The following is a 24,220-nucleotide window of genomic DNA, read 5'->3' on the forward strand; positions in this document are numbered from 1 at the left end:
TTATTGCATCTGAACAATAATAACTAGATTTCTATCACCTTTGGACTATTTAGCTGTATGAAATTAAACAAAATGACAGTTCTATTCCATCTAGAGTAGACTTCCGATAATTGAATACTGTTGGCTGTAATGTCTTCATATGACCTCAGGATGGCAGACTGCACCAAGAATCTCCTTTTGCCTTATCCACCTCTCTCTCAAAAAATATACTGGTACAGCTGTTTGGGGTTCCTTTTTAACAAGGGTGTTAAAAGGATGTAGTCCAATCTAAATTGACCTTAAAATTGGTGTCCAGAAGAGTGTCTTCCCATTGTCCTGTCACTCACCACTCTACAAACGGACCAAAAAAGCTGGCCTTTCAATTGTTCATAAAATGAGCAGACTTTATAGAGCAGGCCTGCTAGAACGCTGAACAAACAGGCTAGAATGTTGAGCGCAGCACTGACCTTTCCTGAAGAATGTGAGCTATTGTTTGTTAACATGACCCAGTTAGGAGCTGCAGCCCTTGGCTTGGCAGCTATTGGCAAGAGTTGTGCAAATTAACTATACTATATTCAATTTTGCTTATGGAGGTTGTGCGTGTGTCTGTGTCATACACTTGCATGCATAATGTGTGGCTGTGTGTATGTGTGCTGTTGGGGATTTCCCTTACATTTTTTAAAACTTCTCTTTGATGCTTTAAACACATTTAAACCTGATGTCAAATCCCATCTATTTCAAGTTTCAGGCAATGCAGATGAAACCATAAATTAATTAAATGCAATACATTTATCTGGTATTTTAGACTATACTGTACATATGACATTGTGAATGTTATATTATGCTCAATGCCAGCAAATATGTACAATTCTATCTAAATCCATATGCATTTCCTGCCTCCTCTATAAAGTGATTGGCATTGTTATTGTGTGTGAGTGCCACTTGCAGAGCTTTGAGTCATTCCCCACTCTGCTCCAGTTTCTCCACAGAGGGTTTGTTGGTTCAGCCACTTTCTGGCTGACTGAGCTGCTATGACTCACCGAAGGCTGGGCCAATAAGCTGGCTACTCCCGTGTCTCCCTGCCTCTTAATTGGCTGCCTCGTCTAGAGAAGGGCTACTGATACAAACAGCTAGCCGGTTTCATCACAGAGAGAGAGAACAGGAGCCAGAGAGAGAGAGGAAGGTTCTGAGTGGGAGATAGCGGGCAGTTAGAGAGAGAACAAGAGTGTATTCTGTAAAGCAGTGCAACTCATTCTTCCCTTCTTCTTCTTCTGTGCTGAATCTTCCCAGGCTGACAAGATGAACCACAGCTCGACTGAACCGGCGGAGACCATCGAGCCCCTGCGCTATCTCAGGTAGGCACCAACAAAATCAGGACAACACAGCTATTCCTGCTCTCAATTCACTTAAATTCTCCAATACCCTCAGTAGTTTACAACTTTTATTATGGCTTGTGAACTCTGTTTTGCACATCCTGCTTATAAATATGAACTGACCTTTGATCACTGATGGCGTATGAGCTCTTGTGCATGTTTTTATGTTGTAGACATAAAGTTGGGTGTGTGACGCAGTTTTTCCATCCAGAGAGGTTCTCTGTGTAGAGACAGGTGTCCAGAGCAGTCCTGCCAGCGGCTGCATTCATTCACCTTACTTTTATGCAACAGATAACGGAACCTGTCGCACCAACTCATATTTCTATCTCTGCCCTCCACATCACAGTGTGTGTGTGTGTGTGTGTGAGTGAGAAAGAGAGCGCGTGAGGGAAAAAAAGAGAGCAAACAAGACCGTGTCTGAGAAAGAGATCAGGGGCTCAAATCAAGGCTGCAATGACACCTGCTGGTGCTTGATTTTTCTGCCTGCCTGTCAGGTACTGTTGAGGAGCAGGATGTGTAATCACCTGCCGGAGATCCCTTGTCTGTCTAAGACAGAAGACAAAGTTCCAGGCTGATTTTTAATTACCTACACTCTGTGTCGGAATGAAAGATGATGATGGATAAGATTAACGTGTGTCCACAAACCTTTGGCTCCCTATTGTGACTTGACACAGAGGATGCATAGGCTACAGTGCGTAGGTAGGGCTATAGAGGTGTTGCATGAGCAAATCCCCTAGGATAATGTTTTCTATCATTTACATTATAATGAATGAATATATGAATATCAAATGGTTTCTCTAAAGACAATTTGCATACATTGATCTTTGAGCATTGCTTTTAGTACATGTTTTATTTTTTATTTCACCTTTATTTAACCAGGTAGGCCAGTTGAGAACAAGTTCTCATTTACAATTGGCGTTGACATCGATAAGACTTCGGCAGAGACTATGGAACCCCCCCCCCACAAAAAACAGAAATCAATCCCAGAAAATCTGCTGCGAGTTTTCTAGCTAGGTCCATTCTCTCTCCTCCTTTCCTCCTTAGCGGGATCAAGAAGCCTGATTGAATTATAATGACGGTTTCTGTGGTTGAGTCAGCTATTTATGTTTAATTCAGTGTTGTTATGCTGACCATGTCCCTGCTGCCATCCTAATGTCATTTCGTCACTTGTAAATCGGCCCTGTTAGTTAATCAGTCCATTACATAACACCATGACAATGGTACCTGGCGGTGGGCAACACAGCAGGTTGCACTCAGCCACATGTCCTCATAGTCCACACAGAGAGGGCTTGTTCCTCTATCTATAGAGCAGGAGACAGCTTAGCACTGCCAAAATAGGTGTTTTGAAGGGGCTTCTCCTCACACATACTTGCGCGAACACACGCTGCACATAGACACACACACGTAGAGACACACACTAACACAAATGCGCGCACACACACACTGACTGACACATACTGGCACCATGCAGTCAGTGAGGAACATGGTCAATTACATGGTGTTGGATATAACACAATGGGGATATTACAGGCTTAATGTATGGATGCTGGGGAGATTTCTACCCTCCCTGTCACTGTCACACCCCTGTGTCTGGTCTTTATGTCCTGATGGCCTGTCACACTGTCACCAGCCTTGATAGCTATGGCTCATTCATATGCATTACCAACAGACATTCTATTTGTATTCATTTGTATGTATTAGCTTGGCATGAAACATATGAGGTTGGTCTGTCACTGTCACCGCTACTGGCCTGATACACTACATGACCGAAAGCATGTGGACACCTGCTGGTCGAACATCTCATTCCCAAATCATGGTCATTAATATGGAGTTGGTCCCCCCTTTGCTTCTACAACAGTCTCCACTCTTCTGGGAAGGCTTTCCACTAGATGTTGGAATATTGCTGCGGGGACTTGCTTCCATTCAGCCACAAGCATTAGTGAGGTCGGGCACTGATGTTTGGTGATTGGCCTGGCTTGCAGTCGGCGTTCCAATTCATCCCAAAGGTGTTCGAAGGGGTTGAGGTCAGAGCTCTGTGCAGGCCAATCAAGTTCTTCCACACCAATCTTGACAAACATTTCTGTATGGACCTCGCTTTGTGCAAGAGGGCATTGTCATGCTGAAACAAGAAAAGGCATTATGCATTGGGGCAGGTAGCGCCAAACCCAGATTCGTCCGTCGTACTGCCAGATGGTGAAGCGTGATTCATCACTTGCGTTTCCAGAGTCCAGTTGCGGCAAGCTTTACACCACTCCAGCCGACGCTTGGCATTGCACATGGTGATCTTAGGCTTGTGTGCGGCTGCTCAGGCATGGAAACCCATTTCATGAAGCTCCCGTCAAACAGTTATTGTGCTGACGTTGCTTCCAGAGGCAGTTTGGAACTCGATAGTGAGTGATGCAACCGAGGACAGACGATTTTTACGCATTTCAGTGGTCTCGTACTGTGAGCTTGTGTGGCCTACCACTTCACGGCTGAGCCCTTATTGCTCCTAGACGTTCACAATAACAGCACTTACAGTTGATCGGGGCAGCTCTAGCAGGGCAGAAATTTGATGAACTGACTTGTTGGAAAGGTAGCATCCTATGACAGTGCCACGTTGAAAGTCACTGAACTCTTCAGTAAGGCCATTCTACTGCCAATTTTTGTCTAAGGAGATTGCATGGCTGTGTGCTCATATTTATACACCAGTCAGCAACGGGTGTGACTGAAAAAGCCGGATCCACTAAGGGGTGTCAACATACTTTTGTATATATAGTGTAGCTGACAGCCCATTGATATGCATTACTTGCCATGCTGTATTCATTTAGTCTGCATTAGCATGTAATGAACTTGACTAGTGAGATTGGTTTACATTATCCTCACATTCACTAGTGTCAGTCTTTCAGCCTCTGAGTGATGTTGTCTCAACATTGTCCATGTCCCCTATGGTAAACCTAATTGCCACTCTTTCTAACACACTCATTGTAATGAGTCCTGTAGTGCCACTGCCTTCCAGACGTGAGCCTCATAGAGTAGAGAATTACCCTGGAGAGAGAGCTCCAGTCTCACTGATCTCCCCTGGTTGTTTGCTGCCTGTGCAGGATAATGCTGTTAATGAAGCTATATGAAGCCATGCCAGTAACAGATTACACTGCTTTTATAGTCCTTACCTCTGGGCTTTAGGTATACTGCAGGGAAACAGCCACTCACATAACCATGCTGATGAGTGGTTCATTTACCAAACACCAATAACTCCCTTCATAATGCATAGCGATAGGTTGCATTATGTAGTGCGTGATTTATATTTTACTTATGCATCCATTGTTTTATGTATTATTATAAGATTTGGAGAGTTTATTAGTTACATGCACAGGGTTACAGATATAAATGCAGGGTACAGTGACAACCTTAAGCTCCGTTACAACAGTGCAGGTCAAAGGGAAGTGAATGAAATAATAATAATAATAATATGCTGTATTTACAACTGTAACATGATAAATGACCATTGGGGTGGGGGCAAGGAAGATGTCAGTTGAGGGCGAGGAAAACATTTCCATAGGGGGAGCAGCGGGGGGGTCTTGGGGGACAGGGGGAGCAGGTAGTGGGGCGGCAGGTAGCGTAGCGGTTAAGAGTGTTGGGCCAGTAACTGAAAGGTCACTGGTTTGAATCACCGAGTTGGCTAGGTGAAACAAATCTCTGTCCCCTTGAGCAAGACATTTAACCCTAATCGCTCCTGGAAGTCGCTCTGGATAAGAGTGTTTGCTAAATGACTAAAGTGTAAACATTTTGATGACTAGGGTGGTTATTCAGCAGCCTGATGATCTGGGGGTAGAAGCTATTGGCCAGTCTTTCAGTTTTTACCATGATGCTCCTATACTGTGTGTTCTCCCCGCTTCCACCAGTCTGTGGCTGGGGTCCCTGATGACCTTCTTGGTCTTCCTGCAACACCAATTTCTTCATCCTCCTGGTGTCCGTGAGGTTTGACCATTTCAGCTCCTCGGAGGATGGAGGCGTGCCCAGCCTGGTTCCCCCTGAAGTCCACAGTCAGCTCCTTTGTTTTACTGATGTTGAGGGAGAGGTTGTTTACCTAGCACCACGCGGTCATAATGCCTCCTCCCTGTAGGTCATCTCGTTGTTGTTGGTAATCAGGCCTTCTACTGTCGTGTCGTCAGCGAACTTGATGATGGAGTTTGACCTGTGTGAGGCCACTCAGTGGGTATACAGGGAGTACAGGAGGGGACTGAGGACGCACCCTTGTGGGGCCCTGTGTTGAGGATCAGTGTGGAGGAGGTAATGTTGCCTAAGGTTCAGGACCCAGTGCATAGGGAGGAGTTCAGGGCCGTGAGCTTAGAAGGCACTATGGTATTGAAGGCCGAGCTGTAGTCGAGCTTCCTCACATGCATTCCTTTTGATCAGGTGGATGAGGGCAGTGTGCAGTGCAATGGCTATTGCGTAGTCCGTGGATCTGTCGGGACGGTAGGTGAATTGGAGAGAGTCGAGTGTGTCGGGGAGGGAGGAGATGATGTGGTCTTTGACTAGCTTCTCAAAGTACTTCATGATGACGGAAGTGAGTGCTACGGGTCGGTAGTCGTTCAGTTACTTTCCCTTTCTTGGGCACGGGGATGACAGTGAACGACTTGAAGCAGGTGGGGATAACGGCCTGAGCTAGAGACAGATTGAAAATGTCTGAAAACGCAACACAACAGCTAGCTGGTCAGCACATGCTCTGAGGGTGCGGCTAGGAATGCCATCTGGGCCAGCAGTCTTGCGAGGGTTGACATGTTTCAGTGACTTCCAGACGTCCTCCGTGGAGACCGTCAGTACGTAGCCCTCATTGTCCTCAGGGGCTCTCTCTCTCTCGGCAGTGAAGAGTCGTTTTGCTCGAAGCATGAGAAAAAGATGTTAAGCTCGTCCAGTAGGGTGGTGTTGTTGTCCGCAACGTGCCTGGCGATCTTTTTGTAATCCGTGATCGTTAGAAGTCCCTGCCACATACGCGTCATGCCTGACCCGCTGATTTGCTCCTCCACTTTTCCCCTATACCTTTGTTTCGCCATCTTGATCGATCTGCGTATGTCGTATTTGTACTGTTTAACTATACAATTGACCACGGTCAACTTTCCATGTTTATCAGCAGCATCTCTCTCCTTCAGTTTCCCGACAAGACTGACATCAATCCACGGCGACCCAGAACATATTCCAGTCCCCCTGATCAAAACAGTCTTGGTGAATGGATTCTGATTGGTCGGACCAGCATTGTACAGTCCTGACCACTGGAACTGTTATTGTCATAGCAACTATCTTCGAAGATGGGAGGGATATGTGATGGCAATGATAGATGTTGTTTAGAGTGGAGTGTTGTCAGTGTAATCGGCTGGGCTAGTTCTGTCTCTCTCTCTCTCTCTCTCTCTCTCTCTCTGTGTCAGAGCCAGTCGACCTGCGTAACACTGCTGTCCCAGACAGCTTTGCCTGCCTGTCCATCAGTCTGTCTTGTCCATCTGTCTCGACTGCAGCAAAGGCCTGATTGTTATTCCTCTGGCTTGCCTCCTGGTCGTTGCCACATTGGCAGCAGCTCTGCTGTAAAGCTCAATTTCTCTGTGTGACTGAGGGGCGGCTGAGCTGAGGGGTTTATTTATAGGTGGTTCCAAACGTAATAATGGAGAATGAGGAGGAGGGAAGGAGGGTGGAAACTCAGAAAGTGGGATGATGTATCGTCTGTAATGGTTGCAGGCCATTAAAGTCAAAGGTGTAACAAGCACTTGATTTATTGTGTTTGAAGTGAGAGGGTGTGAGGGGTGAGGAGGTGGGCTGCGGGGGCCTGGGTGTGGGTGGGCGCGGAGCTGCAGATAGGCCTGCTTCAATTGAATTACGGGAGTGAAAAAGGATGTCTTCTCTGATCTGGTTTTTCATACAGTCTCTGGTTTACTGTGGCCTGCTGATCGTGTGCAGGGTTAAGAGACCCGCAGACAGGGAGAGGGACACTGTCTTTGCCAACAGCAGTACATCCATTCTGGGCAGAGCTAGCTAGCCGTTCCCAGTCCCCTGGGCAGGGTGGAACGAGGGACACAGCTGCCTAACATTTTCTGAGATGGGAGCTTTTGTTCTTATGAATGTTTAAATTCTGGATAGTTCCTGTCTTCTTTAGCTACCCTTGACAGAACACTGCTGAGTCTGGTTTATATTCGACCCAAAGCTTCATTCAGCAGGGTGTTCAGGCTTTCAACACAGTAGAACAAGAGAATGAGTGAGAGAGAGGGTGGGAGGGAGAAAGAGAATGAGAAAAGGGAGGGTGGCAGGGAGAGAGAATGAGAAAAGGGAGGGTGGCAGGGAGAGAGAGAATGAGAAAAGGGAGGGTGGCAGGGAGAAAGAGAATGAGAAAAATGAGGGTGGCAGGGAGAATGAGAAAAGGGAGGGTGGCAGGGAGAGAGAGAATGAGAAAAGGGAGGGTGGCAGGGAGAGAGAGAATGAGAAAAGGGAGGGTGGCAGGGAGAAAGAGAATGAGAAAAGGGAGGGTGGCAGGGAGAATGAGAAAAGGGAGGGTGGCAGGGAGAAAGAGAATGAGAAAAGGGAGGGTGGCAGGGAGAAAGAGAGAATGAGAAAAGGGAGGGTGGCAGGGAGAATGAGAAAAGGGAGGGTGGCAGAGAGAATGAGAAAAGGGAGGGTGGCAGGGAGAATGAGAAAAGGGAGGGTGGCAGGGAGAAAGAGAGAATGAGAAAAGGGAGGGTGGCAGGGAGAAAGAGAGAATGAGAAAAGGGAGGGTGGCAGGGAGAATGAGAAAAGGGAGGGTGGCAGGGAGAAAGAGAGAATGAGAAAAGGGAGGGTGGCAGGGAGAAAGAGAGAATGAGAAAAGGGAGGGTGGCAGGGAGAGAGAGAATGAGAAAAGGGAGGGTGGCAGGGAGAATGAGAAAAGGGAGGGTGGCAGGGAGAATGAGAAAAGGGAGGGTGGCAGGGAGAAAGAGAGAATGAGAAAAGGGAGGGTGGCAGGGAGAAAGAGAGAGTGAGAAAAGGGAGGGTGGCAGGGAGAAAGAGAATGAGAAAAGGGAGGGTGGCAGGGAGAAAGAGAGAATGAGAAAAGGGCAGGAAAACGCTTTCTCTGTACAAATGAGCTTGTTCAAAAAGGCAAACATTTATTTTAGATTGTTCAAATGACTGAGAAAAATCTTGTTTATCTGACCTCTAAATATCAGATTTTTTTTAATGATGCTCTGGCCAAAACACCTGTGTGTATTCTCTGTGGACACACTGAGCTAGGGGTGTATGAAGGTGATTAAGGAAGTAAAGGTTGATGCTACTCAGCAGGATAAGTAAGATGGACAGATTCTCTTCTCTTCCGAACCCCTCTAATAAGCGTCAGTAGAGGCTAAGTCTTTGTAATGAAGAGAGAGAGAGAGTGTGTGTGCTGTGGGGGACAGGTAGAGCTGGAGAGGGGAGGAGTGGGAATCAGAGAGATTGTTTGTGATGGAAGAAAAAAACTCAGTACAGGCTCTTCACATCCTGGAAAACGTAATGTGATTGAGATGCCCTTGAGAAAATGCCCTCTCCTTCCCAATACTCTCTCCATTGTTGTTGTTCTCTGTCCTCTACCAATCAGTGTCCTCCTCATTATTTCACTTTCAAGAGGCAAAGTACATTATAATGTGCAGAGCCTGGGATAATTTCACAGAGCTTAGAGGTGCCTTCCAACCAAAAATAACTAATTTAATATTCCCTTTCACCCTCTCATCGTATATTGGTAAGGTGGGATACTTGAAATAGCATTATATATTGGTTCCATGGAAACTTGCAGACTAGATATCACATTTCTTGCTGTATTGACTGAATCAGTTGTTGGGGAGGAGAAGTGCAGTATTACCCCTTTTTCCATTAGCATGAATACGGTATGAGTAGTAGTGTATTCGCAGATGTTTTTGTACCTGAGTATGTGCGTGGACCCCTGCTAACATTACGCATAGTGATAGGTGGGGTTAACAGGACAGGCAGGACCAATGAGAGCAGCTCCTTGTCCCTTTGATGCCAAGGGCTCAGGATAAAGCTTGGCAGTATTTACTCAGGCTACTGCCTGTGTAACAACCCTTGTGGAGGGTACGAGCAGCTCCCTCGGTGAGAGACGTTTTCTCAGCTCCAGCATGTTATGTTAGCTCAATATCTCCCTGAGAGTGGAATGTATAGTACCGTCACGAGGGTATAAGAGATAGTGGGCAGGACTGAAGTGTGTGTATGTGTTTCCGTGTGTACATGGATAGCATAGAGAGGTGTGAAGAAGCAGTAAGGGGAACAGTTTGATAGAGATTGGGAGCGACCCCCCCCCCCCGATTTATTTTCATCTCCATGACAACAGGAGGCCAAATTCCAGCACGGTGAGCACAGGAACATTCTAGCTTGCCCAGGGTTATTTTAGGGAGGTCTCTGAATTTCTTTTTACGTACCTCATATTTATAATGGTGTATAACAGAGGATCGTTTTCTAAGGAGTCTTGTAGTCCAGGAGAAGACCAGAGTTTAACCTGGGCCTGAAGTTGAATGTCTTTTGGTTCCGTTTTGATTAAAACATTGTCCCTTTTCAATATTCTATTCCAACAAAAACCGTCCAGAGTAGTGATGCTAGTCGGGCGGGCGGGTGCGGGCAGCGATCGGTTGAAGAGCATGCATTTTGTTTTACTAGCATTTAAGAGCAGTTGGAGGCCACGGAAGGAGTGTTATATGGCGTTGAAGCTCGTTTTGGAGGATTGTTAAGTGTCCAAAGAAGAGCTAGATGTATACAGAGAAGTGTCGTGTGCGTAGAGGTGGATCAAAGAATCACCCGCAGCATGAGCGACATCATTGATATATACAGAGAAAAGAGTCGGCCTGAAAATGTAACCTTGTGGCACCCCCATAGAGACTGCCAGAGGTCCGGACAACAGGCCTTCCAATTTAACACACTGAACTCTGTCTGATAAGTAGTTAGTGAACCAGACGAGGCAGTCATGAGAGAAACTAAGGCTTTTGAATCTGCTGATAAGATTACGGTGATTGACAGAGTCAAGCCTTGGCCAGGTCGATGAAGACGGCTGCACTGTACTGTCTTTTATTGATGACGGTTACGATATCGTTTAGGACCTTGAGCGTGGCTGAGGTGCAGCTGTGACCAGCTCGGGAACCAGATTGCATAGTGGAGAAGGTATGGTGGGATTTGAAATGGTCGGGGATCTGTTTGTTCACTTGGCTTTCGAAGACTTTAGAAAGAAAGGGTAGGATGGATATACAGTTGAAATCGTAAGTTTACATACACCTTAGTCAAATACATTTAAACTCAGTTTTTCACAATTCCTGACATTTAATCTTTGTAAAAACTCCCTGTCTTAGGTCAGTTAGGATCACCACTTTACTTTAAGAATGTGAAATGTCCGAACAATAGTAGAGTGATTTATTTGAGCTTTTATTTCTTTCATCACATTCCCAGTGGGTCAGAAGTTTACATACGCTCAATTAGTATTTGGTAGCATTGCCTTTAAACAATTTAACTTGGGTCAAACGTTTCGGGTAGCCTTCCACAAGCTTCCCACAATAAGTTGGGTGAATTTTGGCCCATTCCTCAGAGCTGGTGTAACTGTCAGGTTTGTAGGCCTCCTTGCTCGCACATGCTTTTTCAGTTCTGCCCACACATTTTCTATAGGATTGAGGTCAGGGTTTTGTGATGGCCACTCCAATACCTTGACTGTGTTGTCCTTAATCCATTTTGCCACAACTTTGGAAGTAAGCTTGGGGCCATTGTCCATTTGGAAGACCCATTTGCGACCAAGCTTTAACTTCCTGACTGATGTCTTGAGATGATGCTTCAATATATCCACATAATTTTCCATCCTCGTGATGCCATCTATTTTGGGACGTGCACCAGTCCCTCCCTCCTGCAGCAAAGAACCCCGACAACATGATGCTGCCACCCCCGTGCTTCAGGGTTGGGATGGCCTCCTGCAAGCCTCCTCCTTTTTTCCTCCAAACATAACGATGGTCATTATGGCCAAACAGTTCTATTTTTGTTTCATCAGACCAGAGGACATTTCTACAAAAAGTACGATCTTTGTCCCCATGTGAAGTTGCAACCGTAGTCTGGCTTTTTTATGGCGGTTTTGGAGCAGTGGCTTCTTCCTTGCTGAGCGGCCTTTCAGGTTATGTCGATATAGGACTTGTTTTACTGTGGTTATAGATACTTTTGTACCTGCTTCCTCCAGCATCTTCACAAGATCCTTTGCTGTTGTTCTGGGATTCATTTGCACCTATCGCACCAAAGTACGTTCATCTCTAGGAGACTGAACGGTTCTCCTTCCTGAGTGGTATGACGGCTGCGTGGTCCCATGGTGTTTATACTTGTGTACTATTGTTTGTACAAACGAGCGTGGTACCTTCAGGCGTTTGGAAATTGTTCCCAAGGATGAACCAGACTTGTGGAGGTCTACATTTTTTTTCCTGAGGTCTTGGCTGATTTAAAAAAAAAGATTTTCCCATGATGTCACTGAGTTTGAAGGTAGGCCTTGAAATACATCTACAGGTACACCTCCAATTGACTCACATGATGTCAATTAGCCTATCAGAAGCTTCTATAGCCATGACATTTTCTGGAATTTTCCAAGCTGTTTACAGGCACTGTCAACTTAGTGTATGTAAACTTCTGACCCACTGGAATTGTGATACAGTGAAATAATCTGTCTGTAAACAATTGTTGGAAAAATTACTTGTCATTCACAAAGTAGATGTCCTAACCGACTTGCCAAAACTATAGTTTGTTAACAAGAAAATTGTGGAGTGGTTGAAAAAATGAGTTTTAATGACTCCAACCTAAGTGTATGTAAAATTCCGACTTCAACTGTAGGTCCTTAACAGTTTGGGTCTAGTGTCTCCCCCTTTGAAGAGGGGGATGACCGTGGCCGCTTTACAATCTTTAGGAATCTCAGACGATACGAGAGGTTGAACAGACTAGTAATAGGGGTTGCAACAATGGCGGCGGATAATTTTAGGAAGAGAGGGTCCAGGTTGTCTAGCCCAGCTAATTTATAGGGATCTGATTTTGCAGCTCTTTCAGAACATCAGCTGTCTAGATTTGGGTGATGGAGAAGCGTGAGGGGCTTGGGCAGGTTGCTGCGGGGCTTGCTGCAGAGCTGTTTGCCGGGGTTGGGGTAGCCAGGTGGAAAGCATAGCCAGCCGTAGAGAAATACTTCTTGAAATTTTCGATTATCGTGGATTTATCAGTGGTGACACTGTTTCCTAGTCTCAGTGCAGTGGGCATCTGGGAGGAGGTACTCTTATTCTCCATGGACTTTACAGTGTCCCAAAACTTTTTGGAATTAGTGCTGCAGGATGCACATTTCTGTTAGGAAAGCAAAGGCTAGCTTTTTCTAACTGACTGTGGGTATTGCTTCCTGACTTCCCTGAAAAGTTGCATATCGCGGGGACTATTCGATGCTAGTGCAGTACGCCACAGGGTGTTTTTGTGCTGGTCAAGTCTGGAGTGAACCAAGGGCTATATCTGTTCTTCGTTCTACATTTTTTGAAAGGGGCATGCTTATTTAAGATGGTGAGAAAAGCACTTTTAAAGAACAACCAGACATCCTCTACTGACGGGATGAGGTCAATATCCTTCCAGGATACCCGGCCAGGTCAATTAGAAAGGCCTGCTCGCAGAAGTGTTTTAGGGAGCGTTTGACAGTGATGAGTGGTGGTCTTTTGACCGCGGACCCATGACGGACGCAGGCAATGAGGCAGTGATCGCTGAGATCCTGGTTGAAAACAGCGGAGGTGTATTTAGAGGGCAAGTTGGTCAGGATGATATCTATGAGGGTGCCCATGTTTACAGATTTGGGGTTGTACCTGGTAGGTTCCTTGATCATTTGTGTGAGATTGAGGGCATCTAGCTTAGATTGAAGGATGGCCGGGGTGTTAAGCATATCCCAATTTATGTCACGTAGCAGTACAAACTCTGACGATAGATGGGGGGGCAATCAATTCACATATGGTGTCCAGGGCACAGCTGGGAGCTGAGGGGGGTCTAGAATAAGAAGCAACAGTGAGGGACTTATTTCTGGAGAGGTGGATCTTTAAAAGTAGAATCTCGAACTGTTTGGGCACAGACCTGGATAGTATGACAGAACTCTGCAGGCTATCTCTACAGTAGATTGCAATTCCGCCCCCTGTTGAAATTGGGGATGGAAGTTTCAGAATTTTTGGTGGCCTTCGTAAGCCAGGAGTCAGACACTGCTAGGACATCAGGCTTGGCGGAGTGTGCTAAAGCAGTGAATATAGCAACCTTAGGGAGGAGGCTTCTGATGTTAACATGCATGAACCCAAGGCTTTTACGGTTGCAGAAGTCAACAAATGAGAGCTCTTGGGGACACAGCGCCTGGGTTAACCTCTACATCACCAGAAGAACAGAGGAGGAGTAGGATGAGGGTACGGCTAAAGGCTATAAGAACTGGTTGTCTCGTGCTTTGGGAACAGAGAATAAAAGGAGCAGATTTCTGGGCGTGGTAGGATAGATTCAGGTCATAGTGTACAGACAAGGGTATGGTAGGGTGCGAGTACAGTGGGAGTAAACCTAGGCATTGAGCGACGATGAGAGAGGTTGCATCTCGAGAGATGCCAGTTAATTAAGCTATCTGAGGCATGTTGATAGCGATGAAATGGCGTGTAAATGGCGATGAATGGGCAGAGAGGGTCAGTTAGCTACACACAGGGCCTGAGTTCGAGGCTGGGGCCGACAGATAAACAAAAGGAAGTACCGTGTTAATGAACAGTCCAGCAGGCATCAGCTGTGTAACCGAGTGATCATAGGGTCCAATGAGCAGCAATAGATGAAACAGGGAGCCTTTCGGTAGTCAATTACTGCGCTAGGCGAGCGGGAGACACGGCATTCAGGAAGCTATTGGGCCGGGCCTAGCAGATGGATCATCACCAACATCCACGACGCAGAGGCCGGTTGAGAGCACATCGGCCGAATTACGTCAGGAGACCAGTTGTGATGGATCGGCGGGGCTCCGTGTCGACAAAGGGTCCAGGCCAATTGGTAAGAGAGGTATTGTAGTTGGTGTACTTCGTTTGCTAGCCGGGAGATGGGCCTAGCTCGAGGCTAGCTCGAGGTTAACTGGTGCATGCTTCTGGACAAGGGTGTTAGCCACAATAGCAACTCGATAGCAGCTAGCTACCTGCGAAGATCAGGTGTAATGGTCCAGAGCTTGCGGCAGGAATCCGGTGATGTAGTAGAAAAAAAGCAGTCTGACATGCTCAGGGCTGATATTGCGCTGTGTAGACTGGCAGGTATTATTATCCAGGCTATCTGGGCTAAAGCGGCTGGTGTCCGAGCTAAAGGTAAAGACTGCTAGCAGTGGCTAACAATGACTAAATAGCTAGTAGCTAATTAGCTGGCTAGCTTCTGATGGCTAGCTGCTGATGGAGGTTCCAGTTGTAAGGTCTAGGAAATAGTAGATCCCTACCACATTGGGTGAGGCGGGTTGCAGGAAGTTATATTTAATTCGAAAATGGAAAAAATATATTTAAATATAATGAAATGTATACAAAAAACGAAAAAGACCTGAATATTTACATGGAACTAAAACAAACACGTCTCACTGCTGCGCCATCTTGGAAAATTGTTTTTCCACTCCTCTATTGTCCAGTGTTGGTCCACTGGAGACACTTTTTCTTGTTTTTAGCTGAAAGGAGTGGAACATTTTTGCCCCCTTCCACGACATTAAGTCATCAGAATGCGCAGCTGACCACTATACTGGAAACACTTGGTTTGTTGTTTTAACTAAAACATAACCAATCTTTGTTAAACATAAATACCAAACTTGTTTTTGAAGTTAGCTTTTAACAGCTAGGACCGCAATTTTTTTTGTCCCGGTCTGCTTGAAAGAGCCGCTAACCGAGATAAGCTGCTAACAAAGTTAGTGCCAGATGAGTTTTCCAATGGAGCCCTCTGTCTGGAAAGGTAAATGAATGGTTCCAGCGCTGTTGGAGCTGTATCTACTACGCTTTGTTTCGGGACAAACTGGATCATTGTCTGTAGACGCAAACCATTTTCGTGAACGGGGGGGGGGGGACCTAATAAACTGTGCATAGCTGTTTGAACTGTTTTTGTCTTGTTGTAATGTGCTACCTGCCTGCCTGTATTTCATTAAACCTTTATTTTAGCAATACATGTCATTGAGAAAATGTATTTTGGGGTCAGTAGATTCCCACATAACAGGTGTTGGACACAGTCACTCATATACAGATGTCTATAAAGCCTGTCTCCATTCCTGATTCCTGCAACTGTTAGCTTACCTGTGTAATATTGACATAAGCTAAGAAACACTTGTTTTACTAACATGGTCCTGTTTTATTAATTGCTGTGCTGATCAATGGACAGTTCATTACTTCTGTCAAATGAATACATAGCTTAAAGTTGTGTGTATCTGCATTTATTTTTGCAATGGAGATGGAAATGCTAAAATAATACACATTTAAATTAGGCCTATATCTATACATATATACATATATATGCCTTAAGAGTATACAAAACATTAGCAAGTTGCAGTTGCACCCCACAGGGATGCTGGCCCATGTTGATTCCAATGCTTCTCACAGTTGAGTCAAGTTGGCTGGATGTCCTTTGGGTGGTGGACCATTGTTGATGCACACGGGAAACTGTTGAGCATGAAAAACCCAGCAGCGTTGCAGTTCTTGACAAACTGGTACACCTGGCACCTACTACCATACGCCGTTCAAAGGAACTTACAATTTCTGTCTTGCCCATTCACCTTCTAAATTGCACACATACACAATCCATGTCTGAATTGTCTCAAGGCTTAAAAATCCTACTTTAACCCGTCTCCTCCCCTTCATATACACTGATTTTTAAATGGATTTAACAAGTGAAATCAATAAGGGATCATAGCTTTCACCTGGATTAACCTGGTCAGTCGATGTCATGGAAAGAGCAGTTGTTCTTTCAGTTGTTCCGGTTTCGCAAAAGCATCTTAAGGCTAAGTTCATTGTAAAATCTCAGCGCTGTTTCCAAAAACCATTATTACTGAAGTTACACTTGAAAACAAGTGTTATTTTTTGACTGCCTCTTTGGTCATGATTACAGCCTCAAGTCTTCTTGGGTATGACACTAAAAGCTTGGCACACCTGTATTTGGGTAGTTTCTTCCATTCTTCTCTGCAGATCCTCTAAAACTCTGTCAGGTTGGATGGGGAGCATCGCTGCACAGCTATTTTCAGGTCTCTCCAGAGATGTTCGATTGGGTTCAAGTTTGGGCTCTGGCTGGGCCACTCAAGGACATTCCGAGACTTGTTCCGAACCAAACTTTGTTTAAGCCAACTCTAGGTTGGTCTGGCTTTGACCAAATCTGAACCAATCATAGACATCTATGTTTCACAAGTTTGGAGCACAGTAGAGTAGTAGTTCTCAAACCTCTCCAATGGGACCCCAGGCCATTCCATGTAATTTATCTATTCCAGAGCTAGCACACCTGATTTAAACTTGTCAACTAATCCTCATTCTCTTGAATAGTTAGTTCAAAGTTAAAGCAAAATTGTGAAACTTCTGGGGGTCCCCGAGGAGAGGTTTGAGAACTGTAGATCACAGCAGAGTACAGTAAAATAAAAAAAATATTTTCAACATTTAATTCAGAACTGAAAATGAACCTGATTTCAACACCTGGAAAACACCTTTTTAACGTCTGGAAAATATGTATTTTCAACATCCCAAAAAACGAGTATTTTCAATGTTCGGAAAATACATATTTTAAACTTCCTGAAAAGCCTTTTCTTTCATCTTTGCTCGAACAGCGACCTGTCTTCTGTCCAATGTGTGTTGATCTAGCTCATTAGCTAGCTAGCATGTGTACACTCAATGCAATGCACAGCGCTACTTGCATGTGCATTGGCTGGGTTTAGATTCAACATAGCTAACTATTTCTTAGCCAGACAATTTGTTTATCAACTACAGTCTGTGTTGAGAGAGGCTGGTTTTGGTTGAGGAAATGTCGGCTAGCTAGCAGTGTTTGTGCTGAAACTGACATCTGGCTGCACATGTAAGATAAAAGCTTTCTAGCTGAAGTATCATGCCGGAGTACCTAGATGAGCAATGCCCATTGCATGTATCGTAAGTTAGCAGCATGGCAGTTTCTCAAAGTTTGGTGTTGATTATGAACTTTACTTAGTTAGCTAGCAAACTATGCTGATATATTGACAACATTGAATTGTGGTTGGTGCACGATCTATACAGCTATGGTACAGTTTCAATGGCTTGTAGCTACTAGATGGCTAGCTAACTAGCAATAATAGCAGTCAAGGACGTTATCTTATTTGTTTATGCTTTGATTTATTTTACACACATGACGTCAGCCATATGTAAAAATCGTTCCATAGCTAAATATACCTACATATCTAGCTTCCTTTGCTTGTAGCTTGCTTTTAGATGCGGTTAGAGTGTTGGGCCAGTAACCAAAATGTTGCTGGTTCGAATACCCGAGCCAACAAGGTGAAAATCTGTCTGTGCCCTTGAGCAAGGTACTTAAACATAATTTGCTCCAGTGGCGCCGTATTACTATAGCTGACCCTGTAAAACAATGCTTTTCACTGCACCTATCTAGTACTTGACAATACGTCCTTTTTCTTGTTACTGGTGTTAGCTAGCTACTGTTGCTGTGCAACAGCAAGAGGTTGATGCTCCCAGTTTTTAGAAGTCTGATATTCGCCTGAAAAGATGCAACAAAAAGGCAGCACATAGTTGGTTCTTAATGGACTGAAATGTGCATGTGAGAGCGATTTTAAATTATTCATTTGAATCAAAACTGTTGCACTTAAACGTATTCAGTCCAAATGGATCTAATTGTAATTTTATGGACGCTGTAGTCTCGTTTTAATCCAACGTCTAGAATTTGAGCTAGGTTTGGGCAACAAATTGTATGACGACCCTAATGCTAACGACCCTGTCAAATCTGGTATAGTGGCTTTCGGTAACGGCCAGACGGATCATGACGAGAGGGATCTGTTGCGAATTTAGATATGACCGTAGGGAGATTTGAATTTAACCTTGCGCTTCAATCAATCCCTAATATAGTCGTACCGACCAGCGCAACTATAATCCAAATGGGTCAAAAATAAATATGTCTGCAACAAGATGTTCTCATATTGACCGAATGAGAGCATTGACCACTGATGAACTGTGTAGCTGACTTACCATCACACACGCACACACATCACACCTTACCAGAGAGATAGGACACATCCAGGACCTGAGAGAAGCAGGCATCAGTTAATAAGATCTGTGTAGATCATTTGTCAGCAGATGTCGTTTTCTTATGAGCTTTTAACACTTGCCACTCACGTGTTGTATTTGAGTCACCATAGAACCGTGGGCGTGCAACCAGTTGGGTGGGAGAGGGAAAAGTAGGTTGTAAGTGTGATGTGTTTTCTCCTTTCATATTTCTATATGGCTTTTCATTATTTTGAGTCAAACACAGTTATTCAGTTTAAGATAAAAGCAAGTATGTTTTGTAAGAACATTGTGGTATTGTGTAATCTTCAACTGCAATGTCCAAGAAGACACGAGACAGTAGGAGAATATCCGTTATGTTGCAGTAGGTGCATACACTGCATTACATTTGCCTGTTCGACTATCCTCTTTCTCTTCATCTCTCTCTTCTCTGCCCCTGTGTGTCTGTGCATGTGATTGTGTGTGTGCATGCACATGTGTGTGTCATTTGTGTGCATTGGTGTAAGGTACTTAAGTAAACAATACTTTAAAGTACTAAAGTATTTTTGGGGGGTATCTGTACTTTACTTTACTATTCTTTTTTTTTTTTACAACTTTTACTTCCCTACATTCCTAAAGAAAATAACATACTTTTTACTCCATACATTTTTCCTGACACCCAAAAGTACTCGTTACATTTTGAATGCTTAGCAGGTCAGCAAAATTGACAAATTCACACACTTATCAAGAGAAAATCCCTGGTCATCTCTACTGCCTCTGATCTGGCGGTGTCACGTCTACTCCCGCTCCTCCCCTCCGGTGTTCGACGTCGCCGGTATACTGACCACTGGTCCTGCTATCCATCATTATGCACACCTGGATGTCATCATCAGGCACACCTGGACTCCATTACCTCCCCTATATCTGACACGCCATTCAGTTCTTTCCCCAGTCAGTATTGTTTGTGTTTCATGTCTATACGCCACTGGTGTTTGTTATATTGTTCAATGTTCCAATTATTATTAAACTCACCACCTGCACTTGCTTTCTGACTCCCAGGGTATACTTTACAGAATACTGACTCCAACAATGGAAGCAGCAGCAACACAGAATGTCTACCAGACGGTCGACGAGCAGGGATATCTTCTACGTCAACATCATGACCAGCTGGCACAACTAAAAATGGCTATGGAAGAGGTTCTTCGCAGTGTGCAACGTCTCAAACATACCCGGGAGGCGTTGACGTCAACTAGCGCAGGGTACTCTACAGCCAGTCAACCCAGCGAGCCAGCACAACAGCCCATTCAGCAATGCGCTCAGGTCAGCAATGCCCGTTTGTCCCTCCTGGATAAATATGACGGTACCCCATCTAAATGTTGTGGCTTCCTACTTCAGTGCTCCCTCTACTTTACACACCAGATGGGAGCCCCTACCACCAAGAGGTCCAAGGTTGCCACGGTTATTTCTCTGCTCACTGGACGGGCGTTGGAATGGGCCACGGCCGTCTGGGAGACTCGTTGGAATGGGCCACGGCCATCTGGACCTCCTGCTCGAGATGGAACTGGCCTGTCGAGATGACAATCTCTCCTTGGACGCACTCATTGTGATGGCCAACCATCTGGATAACCTACTCCGGGAGCGTCGGTACTCTCATCGCTTCTCTCCCTCCCTCAGTGAACACTCTGGATCAGAGCCTGAACCCATGGAGGTCTGTATTGTGGTCAAGGAGGACACCAGCTCCAGCGGTCCATGTATCGATTACAGAGGACTCAATTAAATCACCACAAAGTACCATTACCGCCAAGAAACCATTCGTCATCCTCACCGACAATCGGAACCCAGAGTACATACAGACAACGAGGAGGCTGAATCTGCGCCAAGCAAGGTGGGCCCTTTTCTTCACAAGGTTAGACTTCACACTGACTTATCGCCCAGATTTTTAAAATCACCAAGGCCGATGCCCTGTCCCGTCTCTACAATTTAGGAGAGGGTCCTGTCCAGAATGCACCTATAATCCTATCCTCCTGACTCGTAGCTCCTGTGGTCTGGGTCGTAGATGTGGACATTCGCCAGGCTCTGGAGAGGGACCGCGCACCCACTAACTGTTCTCCCGAGTGCATCTACATTCCCATGGCGATAAGGGATCAGCTGCTGACCTGGACGCACACAGCTGTCGTCGCTGGAGATCCAGGTATTTCTCGCCCTACCCAATCCATCTCTGAGGAAGTACTGGTGGCCCACCTTGGTGCAGGACATCACTCGTTACGTCAACTCCTGTTCCGTATGTGCCCAAACCAATCCCCCCAGAACACTCTAGCAGGGAAACTCCTTCCTGTGCCTCAGCGTCCCTGGTCCCATCTATCCATTGACTTTGTTACTGATCTCCCCTCCTCTGTTGGTTTCACCACCATTTTGGTGGTAGTGGATAGATTTGACAAATCCTGTCATATAATCCCTATTTCTGGTCTTCATACTGCTCTCCAGGTCGCTGAGGCACTATTCCAGCAGGTCTTCCCGCATTATGGCCTTCCAGAGGACATCTTCTCCGACCGTGGCCCACAATTCACATCTCGGATATGGAGATGCTCGGGGTCACGCCCAGCCTCAGTTCAACAGGAGGGTGGACAGGATGAACCAGGAGGTTCTTGAGGAGTCACTGTCTGGACCGGCAGGGAGATTGGGCTCGATTCCTTCCATGGGCAAAGTTTGCCCAGAACTCGCTACGTCACTCCGCCACTGGGTTGACCCCCTTCCACTCGGTTTTCAGCCGGCCCTGGCTTCGTGGACCCCGAGACAAACTGAAGCTCTTGCGGTTGATGAGTGGTTCAGGCGTGAAGTGTGGAGTGATGCTCACGAGACTCCAGCGCCCCGTCTACTGTCAAAAGGAGCAGGCAGACCGCCACCACAGTGAGATGCCCATGTACCACTCTGGGGATCGTGTCTGGCTTTCTACCAGGAACCTCCCACTGCATCGCAGTGCTAGAGGCGTCACTACAGACCCTGGTTCGTTCCCAGGCTGTATCACAACCGGAAGTGATCAGGAGTACCATAGAGCGGCGCACAATTGGCCCAGCCTCGTCCGAGTTTTGGGAGGGTTTGGCCGGAGGGGCTTTACTTGGCTCATCGCGCTCTAGCGACTTCTTGTGGCGGGCCAGGTGCCTGCAGGCTCACCTCGGTCGTCAGGTGAACAGTGTTTCCTCAGACACATTGGTGTGGCTGGCTTCCGGGTTAAGCAGGCTGTGTGTTAAGAAGCGCGGTTTGGCGGGTTATGTTTCTGAGGATTTGCTTAATATAAGGAATTTGAAATGATTTATACTTTTTTTTCTTTTGATACTTAAGTATATTTTAGCAATTACATTTACTTTTGATACCTAAGTATATTTAAAACCATATACTTTAAGACTTTTACTCAAGTAGTATTTTACTGGGTGACTCACTTTTACCTGAGTCATTTCTGTTAAGGTATCTTTTACTCAAGTATGACAATTGGGTACTTTTTCCACCACTGTGTGTGTGTGTGTGTGTGTGTGTGTGTGTGTGTGTGTGTGTGTGTGTGTGTGTGTGTGTGTGTGTGTGTGTGTGTGTGTGTGTGTGTGTGTGTGTGTGTGTGTGTGTGTGTGTGTGTGTGTGTGTGTGTGTGTGTGTGTGTGTGTGTGTCACAGGAGACAGAGGAAGGCCGTCGCCCATAATTGGGTTCAATGTCTTGCTCTGCTGAGCTTTGATTGTTGCTTTGTTTTGTTTCCGCTCAAGGAATACCGGCTCATGACTTGTGAAGGGCAGGTCATTTACATAAGCCATTTGTCGGACTAACGCACAGAATGGAAGGGGCCACTCTCATTTGCATGAGCTCCATATCCCTCTCCCGTTTTCTGGCAGTACATAGATGCATTTAAAGCTTTTTGAGAGAGCATCAGCCTTTATCATCCCGCTGAATGAATATAATCATTACTGCTGCTCAGGCCTAGAGGTTTCAGCAGGTGCTATGAGCTTGCAGTAAATGGCCGGTATGAATGTTAACGCAACAGTTTGTAGTGTAGCCACTAGCCAAGTCACAATTGGATTTATTCAAACCAAGCTAATCAATGATCCTCCGTATCTTTCTTGTGCTAAAAGTAGGCATGTGCATGATAGAGCATCAATGCCAGTTAGCACAAATTCAAATATTTTATTTCAAGGCAGTGACAATTTTAATTCGCTATTTGGTTGGTTCTCACAATATCATTATATTATTCCAATTTAACATATGACTGATTTTGTCATTCATTTGAACAATCATCTCTCTCTGTTTGAGTTGAGAAACCATAATAACCATCCTATAGTTTAGCCAGATGATAACACTGAATCCAGAGAGGGTTGGCAGAGATCTAATTCCATAGGAGTTGTTACAACCCTTTGCACTCGTACCTGTATATGGGTTGAAAATTGAAGACCTGGGCACTAATAGGTGCCTAAATTGGAATGTAGTGGCTGTACAGTAATATGCTATACGGGACGTCAGCGCTTCACAGCTTTTACTTCAGAGTATTTGGTGGTTAGAGTGTTGGACTCGTAACCGTAAGGTTGCAAGATCGAATCCCCGAGCTGACAAGGTAAAAATGTGTTGTTCTTCCCCTGAACAAGGCAGTTAACCCACTGTTCCTAGGCCGTCATTGAAAATAAGAATTTGTTCTTAACTGACTTGCCTAGTTAAATAAAGGTCCAATTAAAATAGCGCTGTATGGGTTTTGACTGACAGCCGTTCTAGACTTGAGCACCACGTGCAACAAGAAGTTGCCACCATCCCTCCCACTAATTTGGCAACTTTTGTCATTTTTGTTGTTGTCTGAGTGAGAGAAATGCTGTAAATGAAGATGACCTGGTGCATTTTGAAAGATGAGATGTTGAGGATTATAATAAATACCGCTTTTATGTCATACAAGCAAGCCGAAAACCTGTTCAGATGTGCACTTAAAATGTCCAAATCATAAAACGCATGTCATATAGTGTCAACGTTTATGATCACTGTTTGATGTACATTTACAAGATGACATGTCGTCATACCCTGCGTTGTTCTGAACAGAATGAGCCTGTTTTTTTTTGTTTGTTTGAAGAAAATTCGCTGTGGCACATGCACCTGAATGCACTCATGTCTCCTTTCTATGTGCACCAAAATTACAAAAATGTTACACTAAGATCGTGTTTTATAACTTAGCTAGTCATGTTGGCAGTACAACACGCTTTAAAATCATGCCCACCTGACCCAGATTGTGATTTATAATGGGCTGTTTTGGGATTTTGTAAACAACCGTAATTGTGTAGCGGCAGGGATGCAGGGTTGTGTTCCAAATTAAACCAATACAAGTGTGCTTGCTCTAGTTCCTCAATGGCACAACCTTACAGTTGACTCTTCTTTGAGTTATAAAAGTGCATTGAAATTACTTAGGATATGTGCACACTTTGGAGAGGTTTGTGGCCACTTGGAGACACAAACCCTAGTTATGTTTTATGTTGCACCTATCTCACATTTTCCAGGAATAGTCTTATCATGTTACTGAATGTATCCAGAGTATTTTCAGATTACGTTATCAACAAATGCGGCGAAAAGTACAGTAAATGTCAGGCACAAACAGTGTAATGTTTGGTTTCAGTCTTGTCAGGTGAACTGTTGTGTTTGTTCTAATAATTTTTCCATGA

The 24,220-nt window shown here is 45.1% G+C and overlaps 1 protein-coding gene across 1 annotated transcript in view; it reads left to right on the forward strand.

Moving 5' to 3' along the window:
- Positions 1–1,060: 1,060 nt before the first annotated feature.
- Positions 1,061–24,220, forward strand: part of LOC139409144 (YjeF N-terminal domain containing 3) — a 125,258-nt gene continuing 102,098 nt past the window's right edge. Inside the window, exon 1 of the mRNA XM_071153905.1 lies at positions 1,061–1,334. Within this exon, the coding sequence (XP_071010006.1) occupies positions 1,279–1,334 (56 nt within the window). The 5' untranslated portion in view covers positions 1,061–1,278. The remainder of the gene's footprint in view (positions 1,335–24,220) is intronic.

The sequence above is a fragment of the Oncorhynchus clarkii genome, chromosome 5 (genome assembly GCF_045791955.1).
Source record: "Oncorhynchus clarkii lewisi isolate Uvic-CL-2024 chromosome 5, UVic_Ocla_1.0, whole genome shotgun sequence".
NCBI classification, from domain to species: domain Eukaryota; kingdom Metazoa; phylum Chordata; class Actinopteri; order Salmoniformes; family Salmonidae; genus Oncorhynchus; species Oncorhynchus clarkii.